Source organism: Suillus discolor (genome assembly GCF_016758755.1).
Source record: "Suillus discolor strain FC423 chromosome Unknown F5147scaffold_496, whole genome shotgun sequence".
NCBI lineage: Eukaryota > Fungi > Basidiomycota > Agaricomycetes > Boletales > Suillaceae > Suillus > Suillus discolor.
Window position 1 is genome coordinate 1 of NW_024541743.1, and position 14,102 is coordinate 14,102.

Below are 14,102 nucleotides of genomic sequence, written 5' to 3' on the forward strand. Positions count from 1 at the left end.
TAACTTCTTCAACAGAAGCTCGTGGATAGACGGGTAAAACGGGGTTTTTCTTTAACTTGGAATTCTTCCATTCACGGGAAGGCTCTTTCTCTGCAGGGGTGGAAAGGGGAAACAGCAACGGTAGATTGCGTCGCTTTCTGAGATAGTCGATGTTCCTTTTGATCTTGAGCGATCGCTCATTTGGTGTGAGAGACAGTTCTTTGTTCGTCCAGTCGATTGACGGGTTTAGTGCTTTCAACCATGGGAACCCAAGTAAAATTTTGTCTTTCTTCGAGAGTTTGGTTATGTTGAACTTTCCTATCATGGTTCTCCCGTCAATTTTAACAATGAGGACGCAGTAGCGAGAGATGAGTCCTCCTCTGGCGTCCGATCCGTCTGCGGTTATAACGGGAAACAGGTTTCGAGAGTTTGTGGGTTTTGATTCCGTGTAACTTGCAGAATTCCTCGCTGATGAAGGTTCCGCTTGCTCCGGAGTCAATAACCATAGAGGTTTCGATGGTTTTGTTACGCTTGGTGGAAATAATAGTGGCAGGGACGCGAAGCTCCTTTTTATTTCCAAGTGATTGTACAAGTCGTATTGGGACAGGGGGTACTGACATCGATGCAGTCTCCCTTCCTAAAAATCCATCTCTACGAACCGTACGGTTTACCTCTTCGTCATCACTACTCTCTTCTTTCTCGATCTTTCTTCGGATAGGCATTTTCTGCTTTCTTATCTTCCCTGGGGTGGAATGTGGTATCGTTGGCATGATGGCCCGTCTGGTGGCATTTGAAGCAGCGTCCCTCTTTGAGGTGTCTCTTTACTTCGGACTCGGAGAGCTGGTCTATCTCCATAGGCATCGCTTCTGCGGGGGGTAAAGTGGCGATCCCCGTACTTCTTTTTCTTATGCTGGTACTGAGCGGGGTTTTCTCGTTTCTGTATGGCTCTCAATCTCTGGAAGGCATTATCCAGATTGATGCACGTTGCGATGACGGTTTCAAAGTCGTCTAAACTTTCTCCAGTGTGGTAGAGGTTGTTGCGAAGTCCTACGTCAAGACCTTCGCGGAAGAACTCTACTTTGGTGACGTTCTCAGTTATTCCTGCTTTATGGGCTAGGAGGCGATAGTTGGAGATATATGTGTGGAGGTCTCCTTTCATTTCAAGGGCTCGTACTTTAGCCATGGCCGTTCCGGCGGGGTCCATAGCTCCAAAGGCTTCCTTGAATGCGACTTTGAAATCGTCCCAGGTGCCGTACCCGATGATATTTCCGGCGGTATTCTTTTGTTTGGAGTTCTGAGTGGTCTCCATGAAGTCTTCTTTCCAAGCGGCTGCATTGCCCTTGGTCATGAACAAGAGTGCGAAGATTACTCTTTTCTTATCGCTGTCATAGATCTTCTCGTTGATATCTAAATACGCATTACAGTTCAGCATGAACCTGTGCGATTCGTCGCGATCTCCATCAAATTCGGGGGGAGAACCGATCTTAATTTCTATTTCTTTGGTAGTGGTCGCCATTGTATTCAATGGTGGTATCGGCGGTCGCGCCTAGGTTCAAAGCTCCGATCAAAGGAGTTAATGAAGTCGTGGTGTCTGCTGACGTCGCAGGTGGCGGCGTCTATGGTAGGACTTTAATCTTTTGTTACGACTGGGGTATGTCGAGCTGTCTTAGTCCGAGTGGACTGAGATTTGGCGAGACAGACGTGGTTCTTCTCTCGAATGAGAGGTCAAAAGGTTTCTGGCTAAGGCAAGTATCGGCGACTTCCTTAGATTGATGGTTCTTAGATAGCAAGGTTGGAGACCTTGCTAAAGGACTGGTTCCAGGTAAAACCCAGTAGATTAAAGTGAAGAACTACATGTGGTACGCTATGTATCTATATAGCGAGAGTTCAAGCGGAGCTTGTAAATGCGTATCAAGATAGAAGGCGGACAGCCCGCTTGGTAGACGATAAGAGATAAGAGATAGTAACCATGGTGCGGACAGCCCGCTTTGATAAGAGATGATCGGCTAAACATAGTGATGGTTACTAGCACAGAAAGTCAGCTTGGCGATGATGTGAGTAAGAATCTGGAAAGTAATTGGTCGCTCATCAACAGCTGTGTTTAAGTACCATTGTCCGGTAACAAAGGAGAAACGAAGAGAATTAGTGTGCCGTAACAGCATCCGGCCCCTGCGAAGCATGAGAATTTAGCGACAACACCTCACTGAAAGATCGAAGTAAAGAATGGCATCGACTGTATCCTACACCTGCGCGGTGGACAGCGGATTATCATCTGTTCATGGGATTGGTCAATTTAAGTCTGGGACTTGGAGAGCGGTACGCAGATTGGGGAGGAATGGGAGGTCCAAGATGGAGGAGTGCACACCATAGTATTATCGCAGGATGGTAAGACCATAACAGGCAGGTGTATGGATGGCACAGTGAAGTTGTGGAACATCGACACGGGCCAGGTGTGACGGGGCGGCATACAGAGTAGGAGCATTATGTGTGTTGGAGTCCAGACGGAGAGCGAGTGCTGAGCGGAACCTGGGAAGGAGGATTCATGCCCAGAATGCAGAAACTATCTTGGGACCAGTTAACACAGGGCAATCCATGAACATGGTTTGCTACTCACCTGATGGCAAGATCTTTGCCATGGGCGAGCCGTCACTCGATGAGCGGGGCATTACTGATTGGCACTGTTGGCAGCCTACTTCAATTGGCGTTGGGGTCCCAGAGTGTGTTGTCGGGTGCGGGCCCGAAGTGTGACAGTATGGGGCCACTGTGGTGACAGTGGCGTTACTGCCAGTGGGACTGACACAGGGCCCAGGCGCGGGAAATTAATTGGATTGTGATCACCGTACTGAACAGAGAGGCGGCGACTTGCTGCAACGCTGATATTAATAGATGATGCAGTCTTATCCGTTCTTATCAGAGTTTGATATCATTTTTGCTAGAGGTGCCGGTGAGTATGGACATCTTGTTGATTCTTGCACGTAGTGTTACTATTTCAACATGGCCCTTTACATGCAGGCGTCATTGGTACAGCTCGCATTGTTATGCGACTCCTCGATCAGCAGGCAAAGTTAATTCTCAAGTCAGAGATCAACTGAAGCTGCGCATGTCCTCCTCTTGAGCTTAAGCTACGTGAGGGTACGTGATGTATTTACTAGCTATCGTAACCAATGGTGTCACTCAATTGTTGAACTTTTTCCACACGAAGAAGCAAGCTCCAAATATGATAAGATGAACTAACTTGCAGCATGCCTTGCGCTCGACTACAATCCCTTCCCATGCTCCTCACTCTAGGGATATCGTGCATTGTTGCCCTGCTTGTTGCTTTGCGTCTGACTCGCAGACGTGTCTACCCTTTCCCTCTGCTACCTGGTCCTCGTCCCTCACCATTTTTGGGTAACGCACTGCAATTGGATACTAAACGTCCTTGGCTCACATATACTGCGTGGGGAAAGACATACGGTTGGTAGCAGCAGACCAATAGCCCCACTCAATTCCATTGTATTTTTCCCATTTTATTTTTTGCAAGTGATATACAAGTGACAGATGGTGAGAAATAAAATGAGTTCTAATTGAGGTCGACCATTTTATTTTATTTCTGAAGTACAGCGGTGCGCACTGAGATTAGAATATGCTGAGGCGGCACATTGAACGACGCAGCCTGAAGGAACACATACCCAGGAGTGCTGGATGTGTTTGAGCAAGTGCCCATGCTTCATGAACATGTGCAGCCTCCTCCGAACACAGATTATGATGCGCTACAGGCCAGTGCTGCCAGTGCAAGGCCGAGAAGTTCGTTGTCGTTGTCTTCTGCTGCAGCCAGTTGTGCAATGGCCAGGAACTCAAGTTGTTTAGCTGTAGACTGATGGTGCTTTAGGGGCTTGTGTCCGAGACCTTGTAGACGTGTGATACATTGATGATTGTAGGTACTGGAGACAAGTAGCATTCCCGCGCTCGCATTGTTGAAACTCCGCAATGATGAGCGCCGAACAACATACCTGCAGTCCAATATATCATTTTATTTTTTGTTCCCCACGGCAATCTACACTCACTCACTAAAAAATAAAATGAGAAAAATAAAATGGAATTGAGTGGGGCTAATGGCTTCTTGAGGCTTTTTGTCAAGTTCCTGGATTTAATTTTATATCTGATCATAGGAAAAATCATCCACTCCCATATACTTGGGATCGACATGATCATCATAAACTCTGAAACCATCGCCCAGGAGTTGCTGGAAAAGTGTTCTGTGAATTACTCTACCCGTCCTGTTCTTTGCACCAACGAATTGTATGTATTGTCGGTCTTCATTCAATTTGTTCTTCATCCACTGACGATACAGAGCTGGACTGGCTTTCAATTCTGTGATGCTTCCGTATTAGTGCTGCCGCGGTTCGGTCCAGAACCATGGTTCGAACCTGGACTTCCCTGGACCGGACCAGAAGTTCGGTCCAAGGTCCATTGGAGACCTTGGACTGGACTTCTGGTCAGGTTCACGGTTCGATCAGTACTGACAAATTGTGAACGGGTTCAGACTGGTCCGAACCAATAAGGTAACATCAGGTTTGGTTGGTTACCACATAGTCGGTACATCAAACACGTGGAAACCACACGCTTGGTTCAAGTGTTGCACACATTGTCCCACTCAGTGCTCCCTTCCCCCACAATTGATCCTTGTTGTTGACCTTCATCGCAGTGGGATCGGTCCTGCAATGTCACTGGTATGTATGTTCCCCATCTTGCTTATTCTCTAATTTCCCGTCCAATTTTTCTTATTTTGACATTCTCAATCTGTCAATGGCTAATATACAGTATCGCAACGCCCATCTCAACTGCTAATATGTTCAATTTTTAGGAGATATTCATTGTTGCCTTACATTGTAGGTGCACGGGCCTTCAAGGTCCAAATAAAGGGATCACCAATAGCACATCTGAGGTGAGTACCTTTCTCTTCTCTCGCAAAATGACCAACTGTGCTGTTGGTGCTGATGGGGCATTGAAGGATGCCTCCGAAATTTAATGGTTCAACAATGCGGATGATGACACGCCAATTACTCCTCCTCCTGCCAAAGACTCACTCGCTGTCCTTACGCAAGGTGGAAGGCAGCTGGCGTCTATCAAAGGTGGTACTTGACGCTCTTCTCGCCCTTTCAAGCCCTCTGCTCATCTTCGAGCAGCTGATAACGCTTCACCTGAGTTGTCTTCAGGCATGCGCCCACGCAAACGGGCATTATTGAGTGCAGATGATGCACCCATCAAAAAAGTTGCCATACGAGCGGCTCCTGAGGAAGATGACTTAGACGACAACCTCATCCCTCCCATTGCCAATGGAGATGACTCATCCACTGATGATTCAGAGTACACTAACAATCTCGATAATGAAGCTGAAGAAGCCGACGACACCGAGGAAGCATACCAGAAGACCAAGTCACTTGGAGATGCAGACCACTAGGTACATTTTTTTCTTAATTATAATCTACGGACACATTTCTAATCAACATTGTCAGGCCCGCCAAACATCCAGGAGGACAGATCGCACAGCCGATCTCCGGACCATTTTCACAGAAGAGAAAGGGCGTCTCAACCCAGACACTGGGACACCTGAGGATGGCTGGTGGTGCAATATTTGCAAGTACGTAAATTTCTGCACCGTAAGATCTGCCTTGTAGGATACTGACATGTACCTTAGGGATGCAGGGCTGCCAGCTCATCAATCGTTTTTCAAAGGTAGTATTTCTACGCGCCGTACACACATTTCAAGGTGAGTATCCTCACTACCTGCAAACTTAATGCCAACTAACCCAACAATATAACAGGAATCCGAAGTGTCATTTCCCGGTCTACAAGAGCCAATGTGAGGCACAAGATATCGCACTGAATGAACGTGCTATTCCTGCAAGTGTCCGAAACTCCAGCGAGCACCAGAAAACATTGGACGAGTCACTTGCCCCCAAAATTCCTCAGTTCACGAAGGCGGGCTTGATGGACTACATAGTTGAGCTCATCGTCTCCGAGGATGAAGCCATCCAGCTCGTCGACAAAGGGCCTTTCCGTCGCCTCTTGCAGTATCTTCACCCCAATCTTTCTGATGGTGCCATTCCTCACCATACTGAAAACCCGCGAGGAGATCCTCGAAAGAGCCAGACTCGCTGTCGAGACAATCAAGGACAAGCTCGCGCACATTGACAGCAAAATATTGATGATGTTTGACTCCTGGACATCTCTCATAGGCGACCCTGTCTTATCAGTCACAGCTCATTATATTGATGCTCCCGCTGACAAGCCCCAAGAGTGGGAGCTGAAGTCCGATCAGCTTGCTTTCAGGTATATCGAAGGAAATCATAGTGGTGCCAACATTGGGCGCATTTTAATGGAGGTTATTGATGAGTATGGTGTTCGAAAAAAGGTGCGTTTTTCTTCCTTGTTTTAGATCACACCTCACGAGACGAAATTTAGCTTGGTTGGTTCACTGCGGACAATGCCACAAATAACGATACTGCTATCCAAGTAGTCGCAGATGAGATTGATCCATCCAGTGAACAATGGAATGCCGATCAGCATCATGTGCGGTAAGTATTCGTTGTTTCAGATTTATAGATACTTATGTCTGTCTAGTTGTATGGAGCATGCCCTTCATTTAGCGGCAAAGCATTTTGTCGAAGCGGTTGGCCCTACAGGTAACGACGCTGACGAAGAGCACAATGACAACTACGACATAGCGGATACTGTTGGCAAAGCACTTGCACTCATCACACAGGTAAGCTTTTTTAAAACTTTTCTCAGTACTTTTAGCTAATGTAATCTATTAGATTCGCAAGTCACCCCAAGCTCGTGTCTTCTTCCACAAATGTTGTGGTGAGGCAGGCAGTCCCTACCCTCGAGCTTCTCAAGTGGATTCGGACTCGCTGGGCCTCCCTATTCAACATGTTGGAGCGAACGCTGCGCTTACGAAAGGTAAGTCACACTGTCTCGGTATCTTCCACACTAACTGACATTGATTTTTTTAGGGCGTCAATAGGTTCATTCAACTTGCAGATGACAGTGACGAGGTTCCGAAACTGCATGGTAAATCCTATTCAGACTTCAAGCTCTCAGGTCACGAGTGGTCGAAGTTGGAGCTCATGCGAGACGTACTCCAGGTGAGCCTCTCTTTTTTCTGGTTCATTTATACTAACTAATTTCTACATTATAGGAGCCTGCTAATGCTCAGCAGAGCTTCTCAGGCAGCTCGTCAGCCCACTGTATGGCGTACTATTCCGATTCTCGAGTTCCTTCAAGAGACTTGGGAAAATATGGCCCAGGCTTCGAAGTTCAACTGGTATTGCCAACACCATTCACTTGGGTCTTAAAACATCCGCAAGTGGTATCGTAAAACTGACGACACGGACGTGTACTTTGTCTGTCTCGGTGAGTTTTTTCTTTTAAACTCATCAGCCGCATCTACTGATTCAAACTATATAGCTTTGGATCCTAACTACAAACTAGCATACGCGAAAGACAAATGGGATACACAGTACTTCGAGGATGGGATGGCCTGCCTCGAAAACCTAGTAAGTGTTTATCTACCCTTATGCGAACTTGTTTGACTGACAACATTTTTTTAGTTCGATAAATATTCAAAGTCAATGCCAGCGGTTGCTTCTGATGTGACAAAGAATGCACCACGTGCATTGGTGCATGAAGGTTCATACAGGCATAGTTGGATGCGCAACACCATCAAATCATGCCTCACTACCGACGCCGCACACCAACACCCACGACAAGAACTCACCAATTACCTTTGTGCTCCTCTGGAGGATGTCGAGAACCCAGTTGCATGGTGGGGGGTGTGTTATATTTATTTACTTGTTTGTTTGCATGAGAGGCTAACAAAATTAAATATAGCGTCACTCTTTGCAATATCCGATAATGGCCAAGATCGCGAAAGACTACCTTGCAATTCAGGGCTCAGCAGTTGCATCGGAGTGCGCGTTCTCGAGCAGAGGCATTACTGGTACAGCACGTCGCAACTCATTGCTCCCAGAGGTCTTCGAGGCACTGCAGTTACTTAAGAGTGCTTATCGTGAGGGTCATATTTCAGCTCGTGCTCATGCAGAACTTGCAGCAGTAGATCTTTAGTATAATTACTTGTCATGTGTCAATTTTTTGCAATATTCATTTGGTTCATGGTTCGAACCGGTTCTGAACTCGAACTGGACCCCCCAAACCCGTTCACTGAAGTTCGGTTCGAGGTTTGGGCTGTCCCTATGAACCGAACTTTTGTAAAGTTCGAGGTTCGGAAAAATCACTCTCCGAACCAGACTGAACCGAACTTCGGCAGCACTATTCCGTATGGGGAGACTTTACGACAACATCGCAAGATCTTCCATCAAGTCCTTAGGGCCAAAGTTTCAATCTCGTACCACGAGATATACTCTCGCCATGCAAATGAACTCGTCATCAATCTCTTAGGTGCCACTAGTGACTCACTGCAGCAACACACTGAAGCGTTTGTACCTAATCCAAGGATGTCGTTGTGACGTATGGTCCAGTTGACGATCAATCCTTGTGACAGATACTCGGGATCCCTAATCATGACCGTGACATATGGACATCTCATTGATGAAGGCTCATTTCTTTCCCGTGTGCACGAAATACTTGATATTGCAAAACAGATTCTCTCTCCTGAGAAGGCTGCCATGTTCACAGCCTTTCCTTTCCATGAGTGCCTCTGTCGACGACATCATCTTGAACATTCAGCATGAGGTGGCAGTCGAAAAGTTGCCACTCTGGTGCTTTGGTGGAGCATTTGCCCTGATGGGACGTTGTAGAAAATTATGTCAACAACTTTTGAACGAGCCCTTGAACAAAGTGAAGGCACAGATAGTACGTTCACGCAGACTTGTGGATGAAAGTTTCGCTTGATCTGTTTGCATGAAGGCAGATGGTACTGCTTCGCGCTCATTAGTTGCTGACTTTCTCAGTGAAGCTCACGACGACACTGACAAAGACATTATGAAGGCTGTTGCATTGATGGGATACTTTGGTAGGAATTTGTTTTCACCAACGGAGCTCATCTATTGACTGGAATACGCCATCTTAGGTGGCATGGAAACCGTGAGTCGCTACTTAATTACTTGAAACATTTCTGAGTCCTACTTTGATGTCTCACAGATTGCATCCGTATTGCAGACATTCCTGCTGGCTATGATGCTCTATCCTGACGTCCAATCCCGTGCTCGTGCAGAAATTGACCAAGCTGTGAGGCATGACAGCATGCCGTGCCTTGATAACAGGGCGTCACTGCCCTACCTTGATGCCATTCTTCGTGAGGTCCTGAGATGGTATCCTCCTTTCCCCCTGGGTTGGTTGGTAGCGATATAGCTTTGTGTTTGCATGGCTGACCCCTTGCACAGGAATCCCACATGCAACATCAAACGATGATGTTTACGACGGGCACTTCATACCCAAAGGTTCGAAGTCGTACGAATCAAGGTTTTCGTCGACTCATCTATAGTTCAATCAGGTGCGATGGTAATGGTTAATCAGTGGTATGTCAGGCTGGAGTGCATGCAATGGATTGAGCTGAGCATTGCTCAGGGCACTGTCTCGGGATGAGGACATATTTCCCAATGCATCACGCTTCGATCCTAGTCGCCATTTAACACATCAGTAAATTCACACATTGCTTGAACTTCCTTTTTTGCAACTTGCTGCCGGGTAATTCCAAAAAAGGAGCGGAAAAGTCATTCATCAGAACGGTGACACCAACTTGCCATCAACTTGCCACAAGGCAATTTAAGTCGAAAAAGTAGATGCCTCCTCTTGACTTCGACTTTTTTCAAACTTTTTGTTGGCTTTTTTGGCACTTATTTGTAAAATAGCCCACATTGCAAGTAGTGCAAGTTGGGGCTACTTATTTCACACTTGTTTCGACAAAAATGACAAAATATTGCATTCAAGGATAATTACATGATAGGACTACTAAGTACTAGTGGGGAAACAATACAACTACTTGTGGCAGTGGCGACTAGATGCAGAAACGAACTCAAAGAATGGGGAGCCAGCAGCAGCAAATTTTGAAGAGGGTGAGAGGCGGGATGCGAGGAATGAAAGGCGGCATACAAGGCAGACGGCACATGAGGCAAGCGGCAGACTGCAATGAAGCAGACGCTATTAATAAAAGGAAGTAAAACAAATGAAAAAAACTTACTTGGAGGTATGCGAAAGGACAGGCGAAGTTTGGACACTGAGGCAAGTGGACATTATTAGTCAAGGGAAATTTAAAAAAATGAAAAAAAACTTACTTGGAGGTACATGAAAGGACGGGCGAAGTTTCAGATGCTGAGGCAAGCAGACATTATTAGTAAAAGAAAATACAACAAATAAATAAAAACTTACTTGGAGGCCATGCGAAAGGACGGGCGAAGTTTCAGACACAGACATTTTTAGTAAAATGGAAAAAAAAACAAATAAAAAAACTTACTGGGAGGTGTGCGAAAGGGTGCGAGACCATGAGAGTGAAGTTTCAGACACTGAGGTATGGAGGTATGTGAGATGATGCATGGAAGTTAGATTGAGAGTCAGACAAGGTTGAACGTTAGCGTTGAGAGTGAACTTCGTGTGAAAAACTGACGTGGTTCAAATATGACACGTGACGCGTGATGGTTCACAGCGCTCATTTTTGACAAATCCTGAAACTGCATGCGCCCATCTTTGTCATACTGACTTTAGCTTCATGCAGATTGAAGGAATTGGTTTGTATAGTTTGGGTTTGGGTACTGTACGTGCATCTATCAATTGTTCTTTCAATTTTTGCTAACTGCAGCCCTCCACACACCCCCCGGCACATCTCTCGCATCCTCCCAATCCAACCATGCCCAACTGCACCCTCCAGCACCCATACCTGGCGCCCTCCAGCACCCTCCTTGTTCGAGTTCGAGCCACGCTGATCCAAGTCATTGCCACCGCTCACAGGAAGTGAGTGTGTTGATCCTCGTTTGAGCAAGACCCATGCTGATCTAAGTCGTTTCCTGCTGTTCACAGTTCATGAGTCTGTCGATCCCCCTTCGAGCAAGACCCATGCTGATCCAAGTCGTTTCCTGCCGTTCGCAGTTCATGGGTCTGTCGATCCCCCTTCGAGCTCAAGCCACGCTGATCCAAGTCATTTCCCGCTGTTCACAGTTCGTGAGTCTGTCGATCTCGTTATTGTGTTGCTACTACTGATATACATTGTACCTACACCCATATGTCTAGTACATGAATACATGGGTCACGAGTTACTACCTGCCACGGGTTACATACCAAGTTGAACTACTTATTTACTTGCTGTACTTATTTCTGTTTCGAATACTTGAACTGACTTTTTTGATCTTATGCTACTTTTCGGCACTTGTGTGTCATACACTTCCTTTTTTGACTTGTGAAAACAAACAGCCAAGTGAATAAAGGTGAATAAGTGTCAATAAGTTAAAAATAAGTTTTAATTTTCGAAAAAAGGTCTGCCAAGAAATGTGTGAATTTGCTGATGCAGTTGACGGGAAGCTGAAGAGCCCTTTCGTCAACCATTTTGCCTTTGGTCATGGCAGGTAAATATTCCACACTTGCTATCATTTTCAATCACTCATTGACCCTTGCAGGCGTATCTGTCCTGGTAGGCTAACTCATGGTTGATCTGGCAGTGTTATGACAAATGCCTTTGGCAGGTCATTGGTTTGCAGAGAATGGTCTGTGGACCACATTTGCCACCATACTCGCCGTCTTGCGCATCGATCATGCCAAAGACTCAAACGGAGACAGGATTGATGTGAAGCCGGAGTACACCACTGGCTTGGCCATGTAAGTGATCTAGTATGCATTCAATAACCTGCAACTGACTCTGCCGAAGTCACCCTGAACCATTTCACTGCTCGTTTGAAGTCGTGAACACAACGAGAGAAGCACACATCCGAGCTATGATGAATTCGAAGTAGACTTAGTTTGTACTCGAGGTGGTCTGACATATGATATGGTGCAAAGTGTACTGGATGACACGGTTTTACGGTCTCTGCTTTTGTTTGTGTTTGATGAACAAGAAAATAAATTGACACTTCTTAAACTAGACCCGTTTCCAAAATATCCTGAACCGGCGCAACCAAGCTGCATACCACTGATCGGTTCACAGGCCCTTCCCGCTGGTCCACCTCTATCGATGGATAGTAATCCATGTGCTCGTACTACAGCGTACATATATTGAGTCATTCAAGGATGCAACTGCAGCGCAATTCATTAAAGTTCGCTCTGGAGCGTCATAATCACCCAGACTGACGGGCAGACCCCATGGGCCCCATCTGGACGTTGAACCCTGGGGTTGAAGCTTGGAGGCGTCCATTGACAGCCCAGGCACCCACATGCTATGCTTACGGGAGAGGAATCGATCTCACAAGGTTGCGCACGAACACAGCGATAAGATACACACATTGTCCAAGTGCTGATTACCGGAGATTCGACACCATGGGTAAGTATGTTAACCAATCGGCAACCCGCCAGTCGACTCTGCCTGTCCGTTGGGTACCGGGTACAGCGACTGGTTTAGGATACGGACGTATGGAAGGAAAAGCCCTGACGCAGAACTCCGTGATTCCACCGGAGCGGCAGGGCGGAGAGCCCATTTCGAAATGGATGTGGCCTCAGTCATGCATTGCGAAATTACTCAACCTGAAGACCGACATGATTAGACCGACTTGCAGCCTGCAGCGAGACCGAGCGATTGGGAGGAAAGGGCGACGTACCAGGGAACTGTGAGAGACAGTCGAGTCAACTCTAAAGGCAACGAGATAAAGAAACGAATATCCCATGAATCGCGAGGCTGAGCGAGCCATACAGGAGGGACTGATTTCGTGCGAGAAGAAAAGTGAAAAGCTTGCGGAAATGGCGAAAGAAAATGACTTGATGGTCCATCTTAGGCGAATGGATTTGATGCATGGGGCGGTTTCTACTGGGGCTCAAGCTTGGAAAGCGGTACGCAGGTTGGGGAGGAATGTGGGGCCCAAGATGGAGGAGTGCACGCCATAGCATTGTCGCCGGATGGTAAGACCGTAACAAGCGGGTGTGTGAATGGTACAGTGAAGTTGTGGAACATCGACAAGGTGATCAAAGAATGGACGGGGCATCCGGAGACTGAGTTCTTTGTGCTGGAGTCCAGACGGAAGGCGAGTGGTGAGCGGATTCTTCCGTGGAACATTCATAATGTGGGATGTTATATGAACGTTACAGTACTTGGATGCAGTTTGCTACTCACCCGATGGCAAGATTTTTGCCACGGCATAAGGTAGGCTGAAAATTTGGGATGCCAGCACAGGGATCAGTGTAGCTCTTTTAATTTACCTTATCAGGCAATACACGTGACCAAAAACACTGATCAAATGAGCACGGTGTTCCGGCTTTCCATAGAACAGAAACTTTCTGCAACGCTACTATAAAGCCTAATAGCAAGTGACAGTTCGAATGTCAGATCCAGCAGATTCTAGAGAATACCAGTGTGCTATGCAGCCTGTGTGTTTTTCTTCTTCATATTAGGTTCTTTCCACTGTCTCATTTTCACGCAGAGGAACTATCATGCGAGAAATAAGACAACCCCACTGGGCCCTAAGTCAGATTCTCGGTCTCCCAATACTGACGTGCCCCAATCAAACGAAACAACGCAGAGCACATCATTGGCAGCTGAGACGTCGTCGCACACTGATGTCACTGAAAAGCAGTCCAAATGGTGGATTTTAAATTGGTTCTTACGATGAAGTGGTATGTCTATTCAGTACACGAAGGGTCAAGATGGATAACAAATTTTGTGCGTCTCCTACCCTCACTTTATGCATCTCCTACACTCCATCATTGTACTTATATATGCCCGCCACCATGTTAACGTTGTTGATTGTTTGACACTTCCCGTGTGTTGTGGATTCGAATATTTGTTTTACGTTGCTTTGTGGATAGATGATCAAACGTTGTGCTACCTCCATACACGCTATTGGAGTCACTACGACGATTTTTGTACACATCCAATCTTACAGTAAAATCAGACTGATGCTATGACCAAGCATTGTTTTTTTGTCCTAGATGTTGCATCGATGAGGTCAGTCGTTGCACGCATGCTGGCCTATCTTTAAATTTTGACG

At 46.4% G+C, this 14,102-nt stretch overlaps 6 protein-coding genes across 6 annotated transcripts; all 6 read left to right on the forward strand.

The window, feature by feature from the left end:
* Positions 1 to 4,054: 4,054 nt before the first annotated feature.
* Positions 4,055 to 4,522, forward strand: F5147DRAFT_591345 (uncharacterized protein; the record flags this gene model as incomplete). Its single annotated transcript, XM_041432191.1, has 1 exon — positions 4,055 to 4,522. One exon carries the CDS (start codon positions 4,055 to 4,057, stop codon positions 4,520 to 4,522), a length of 468 nt encoding a protein of 155 aa, XP_041284161.1.
* Positions 4,523 to 5,000: 478 nt separating this feature from the next.
* On the forward strand, positions 5,001 to 5,422 carry F5147DRAFT_784124 (uncharacterized protein; the record flags this gene model as incomplete). The annotated part of the gene is made up of 2 exons (XM_041442844.1): positions 5,001 to 5,066; positions 5,126 to 5,422. The coding sequence occupies 2 exons, from the start codon at positions 5,001 to 5,003 to the stop codon at positions 5,420 to 5,422; spliced, it is 363 nt and encodes a 120-aa protein (XP_041284162.1).
* A 377-nt stretch (positions 5,423 to 5,799) lies between these two features.
* F5147DRAFT_522949 (uncharacterized protein) lies at positions 5,800 to 6,081 on the forward strand (the record flags this gene model as incomplete). The annotated part of the gene is made up of 1 exon (XM_041429944.1): positions 5,800 to 6,081. A coding segment is annotated over one exon (282 nt), but the record flags the coding sequence as incomplete, so codon positions are not given.
* Positions 6,082 to 8,648: 2,567 nt separating this feature from the next.
* Positions 8,649 to 9,195, forward strand: F5147DRAFT_737621 (uncharacterized protein; the record flags this gene model as incomplete). Its single annotated transcript, XM_041439440.1, has 5 exons — positions 8,649 to 8,682; positions 8,723 to 8,835; positions 8,890 to 9,005; positions 9,077 to 9,078; positions 9,126 to 9,195. Coding segments are annotated over 3 exons (263 nt in total), but the record flags the coding sequence as incomplete, so codon positions are not given.
* F5147DRAFT_737625 (cytochrome P450) lies at positions 9,168 to 11,622 on the forward strand (the record flags this gene model as incomplete). Its single annotated transcript, XM_041439441.1, has 6 exons — positions 9,168 to 9,313; positions 9,366 to 9,422; positions 9,476 to 9,500; positions 9,550 to 9,602; positions 11,483 to 11,537; positions 11,589 to 11,622. Exons 1-6 carry the CDS (start codon positions 9,226 to 9,228, stop codon positions 11,620 to 11,622), a joined length of 312 nt encoding a protein of 103 aa, XP_041284165.1. The 5' UTR covers positions 9,168 to 9,225.
* Positions 11,525 to 12,036, forward strand: F5147DRAFT_298179 (uncharacterized protein). The gene is made up of 3 exons (XM_041429095.1): positions 11,525 to 11,537; positions 11,589 to 11,787; positions 11,837 to 12,036. Exons 2-3 carry the CDS (start codon positions 11,642 to 11,644, stop codon positions 11,919 to 11,921), a joined length of 231 nt encoding a protein of 76 aa, XP_041284166.1. The 5' UTR covers positions 11,525 to 11,537; positions 11,589 to 11,641; the 3' UTR covers positions 11,922 to 12,036.
* Positions 12,037 to 14,102: the final 2,066 nt, after the last annotated feature.

Bases quoted from the DNA above. Each gene is read 5' to 3' on its own strand.
- F5147DRAFT_298179 (XM_041429095.1), top strand. From the start codon at position 11,642: ATGCCTTTGGCAGGTCATTGGTTTGCAGAGAATGGTCTGTGGACCACA. The intron at 11,788-11,836 runs GTAAGTGATCTA...ACTCTGCCGAAG, and splicing joins TACACCACTGGCTTGGCCAT to TCACCCTGAACCATTTCACT.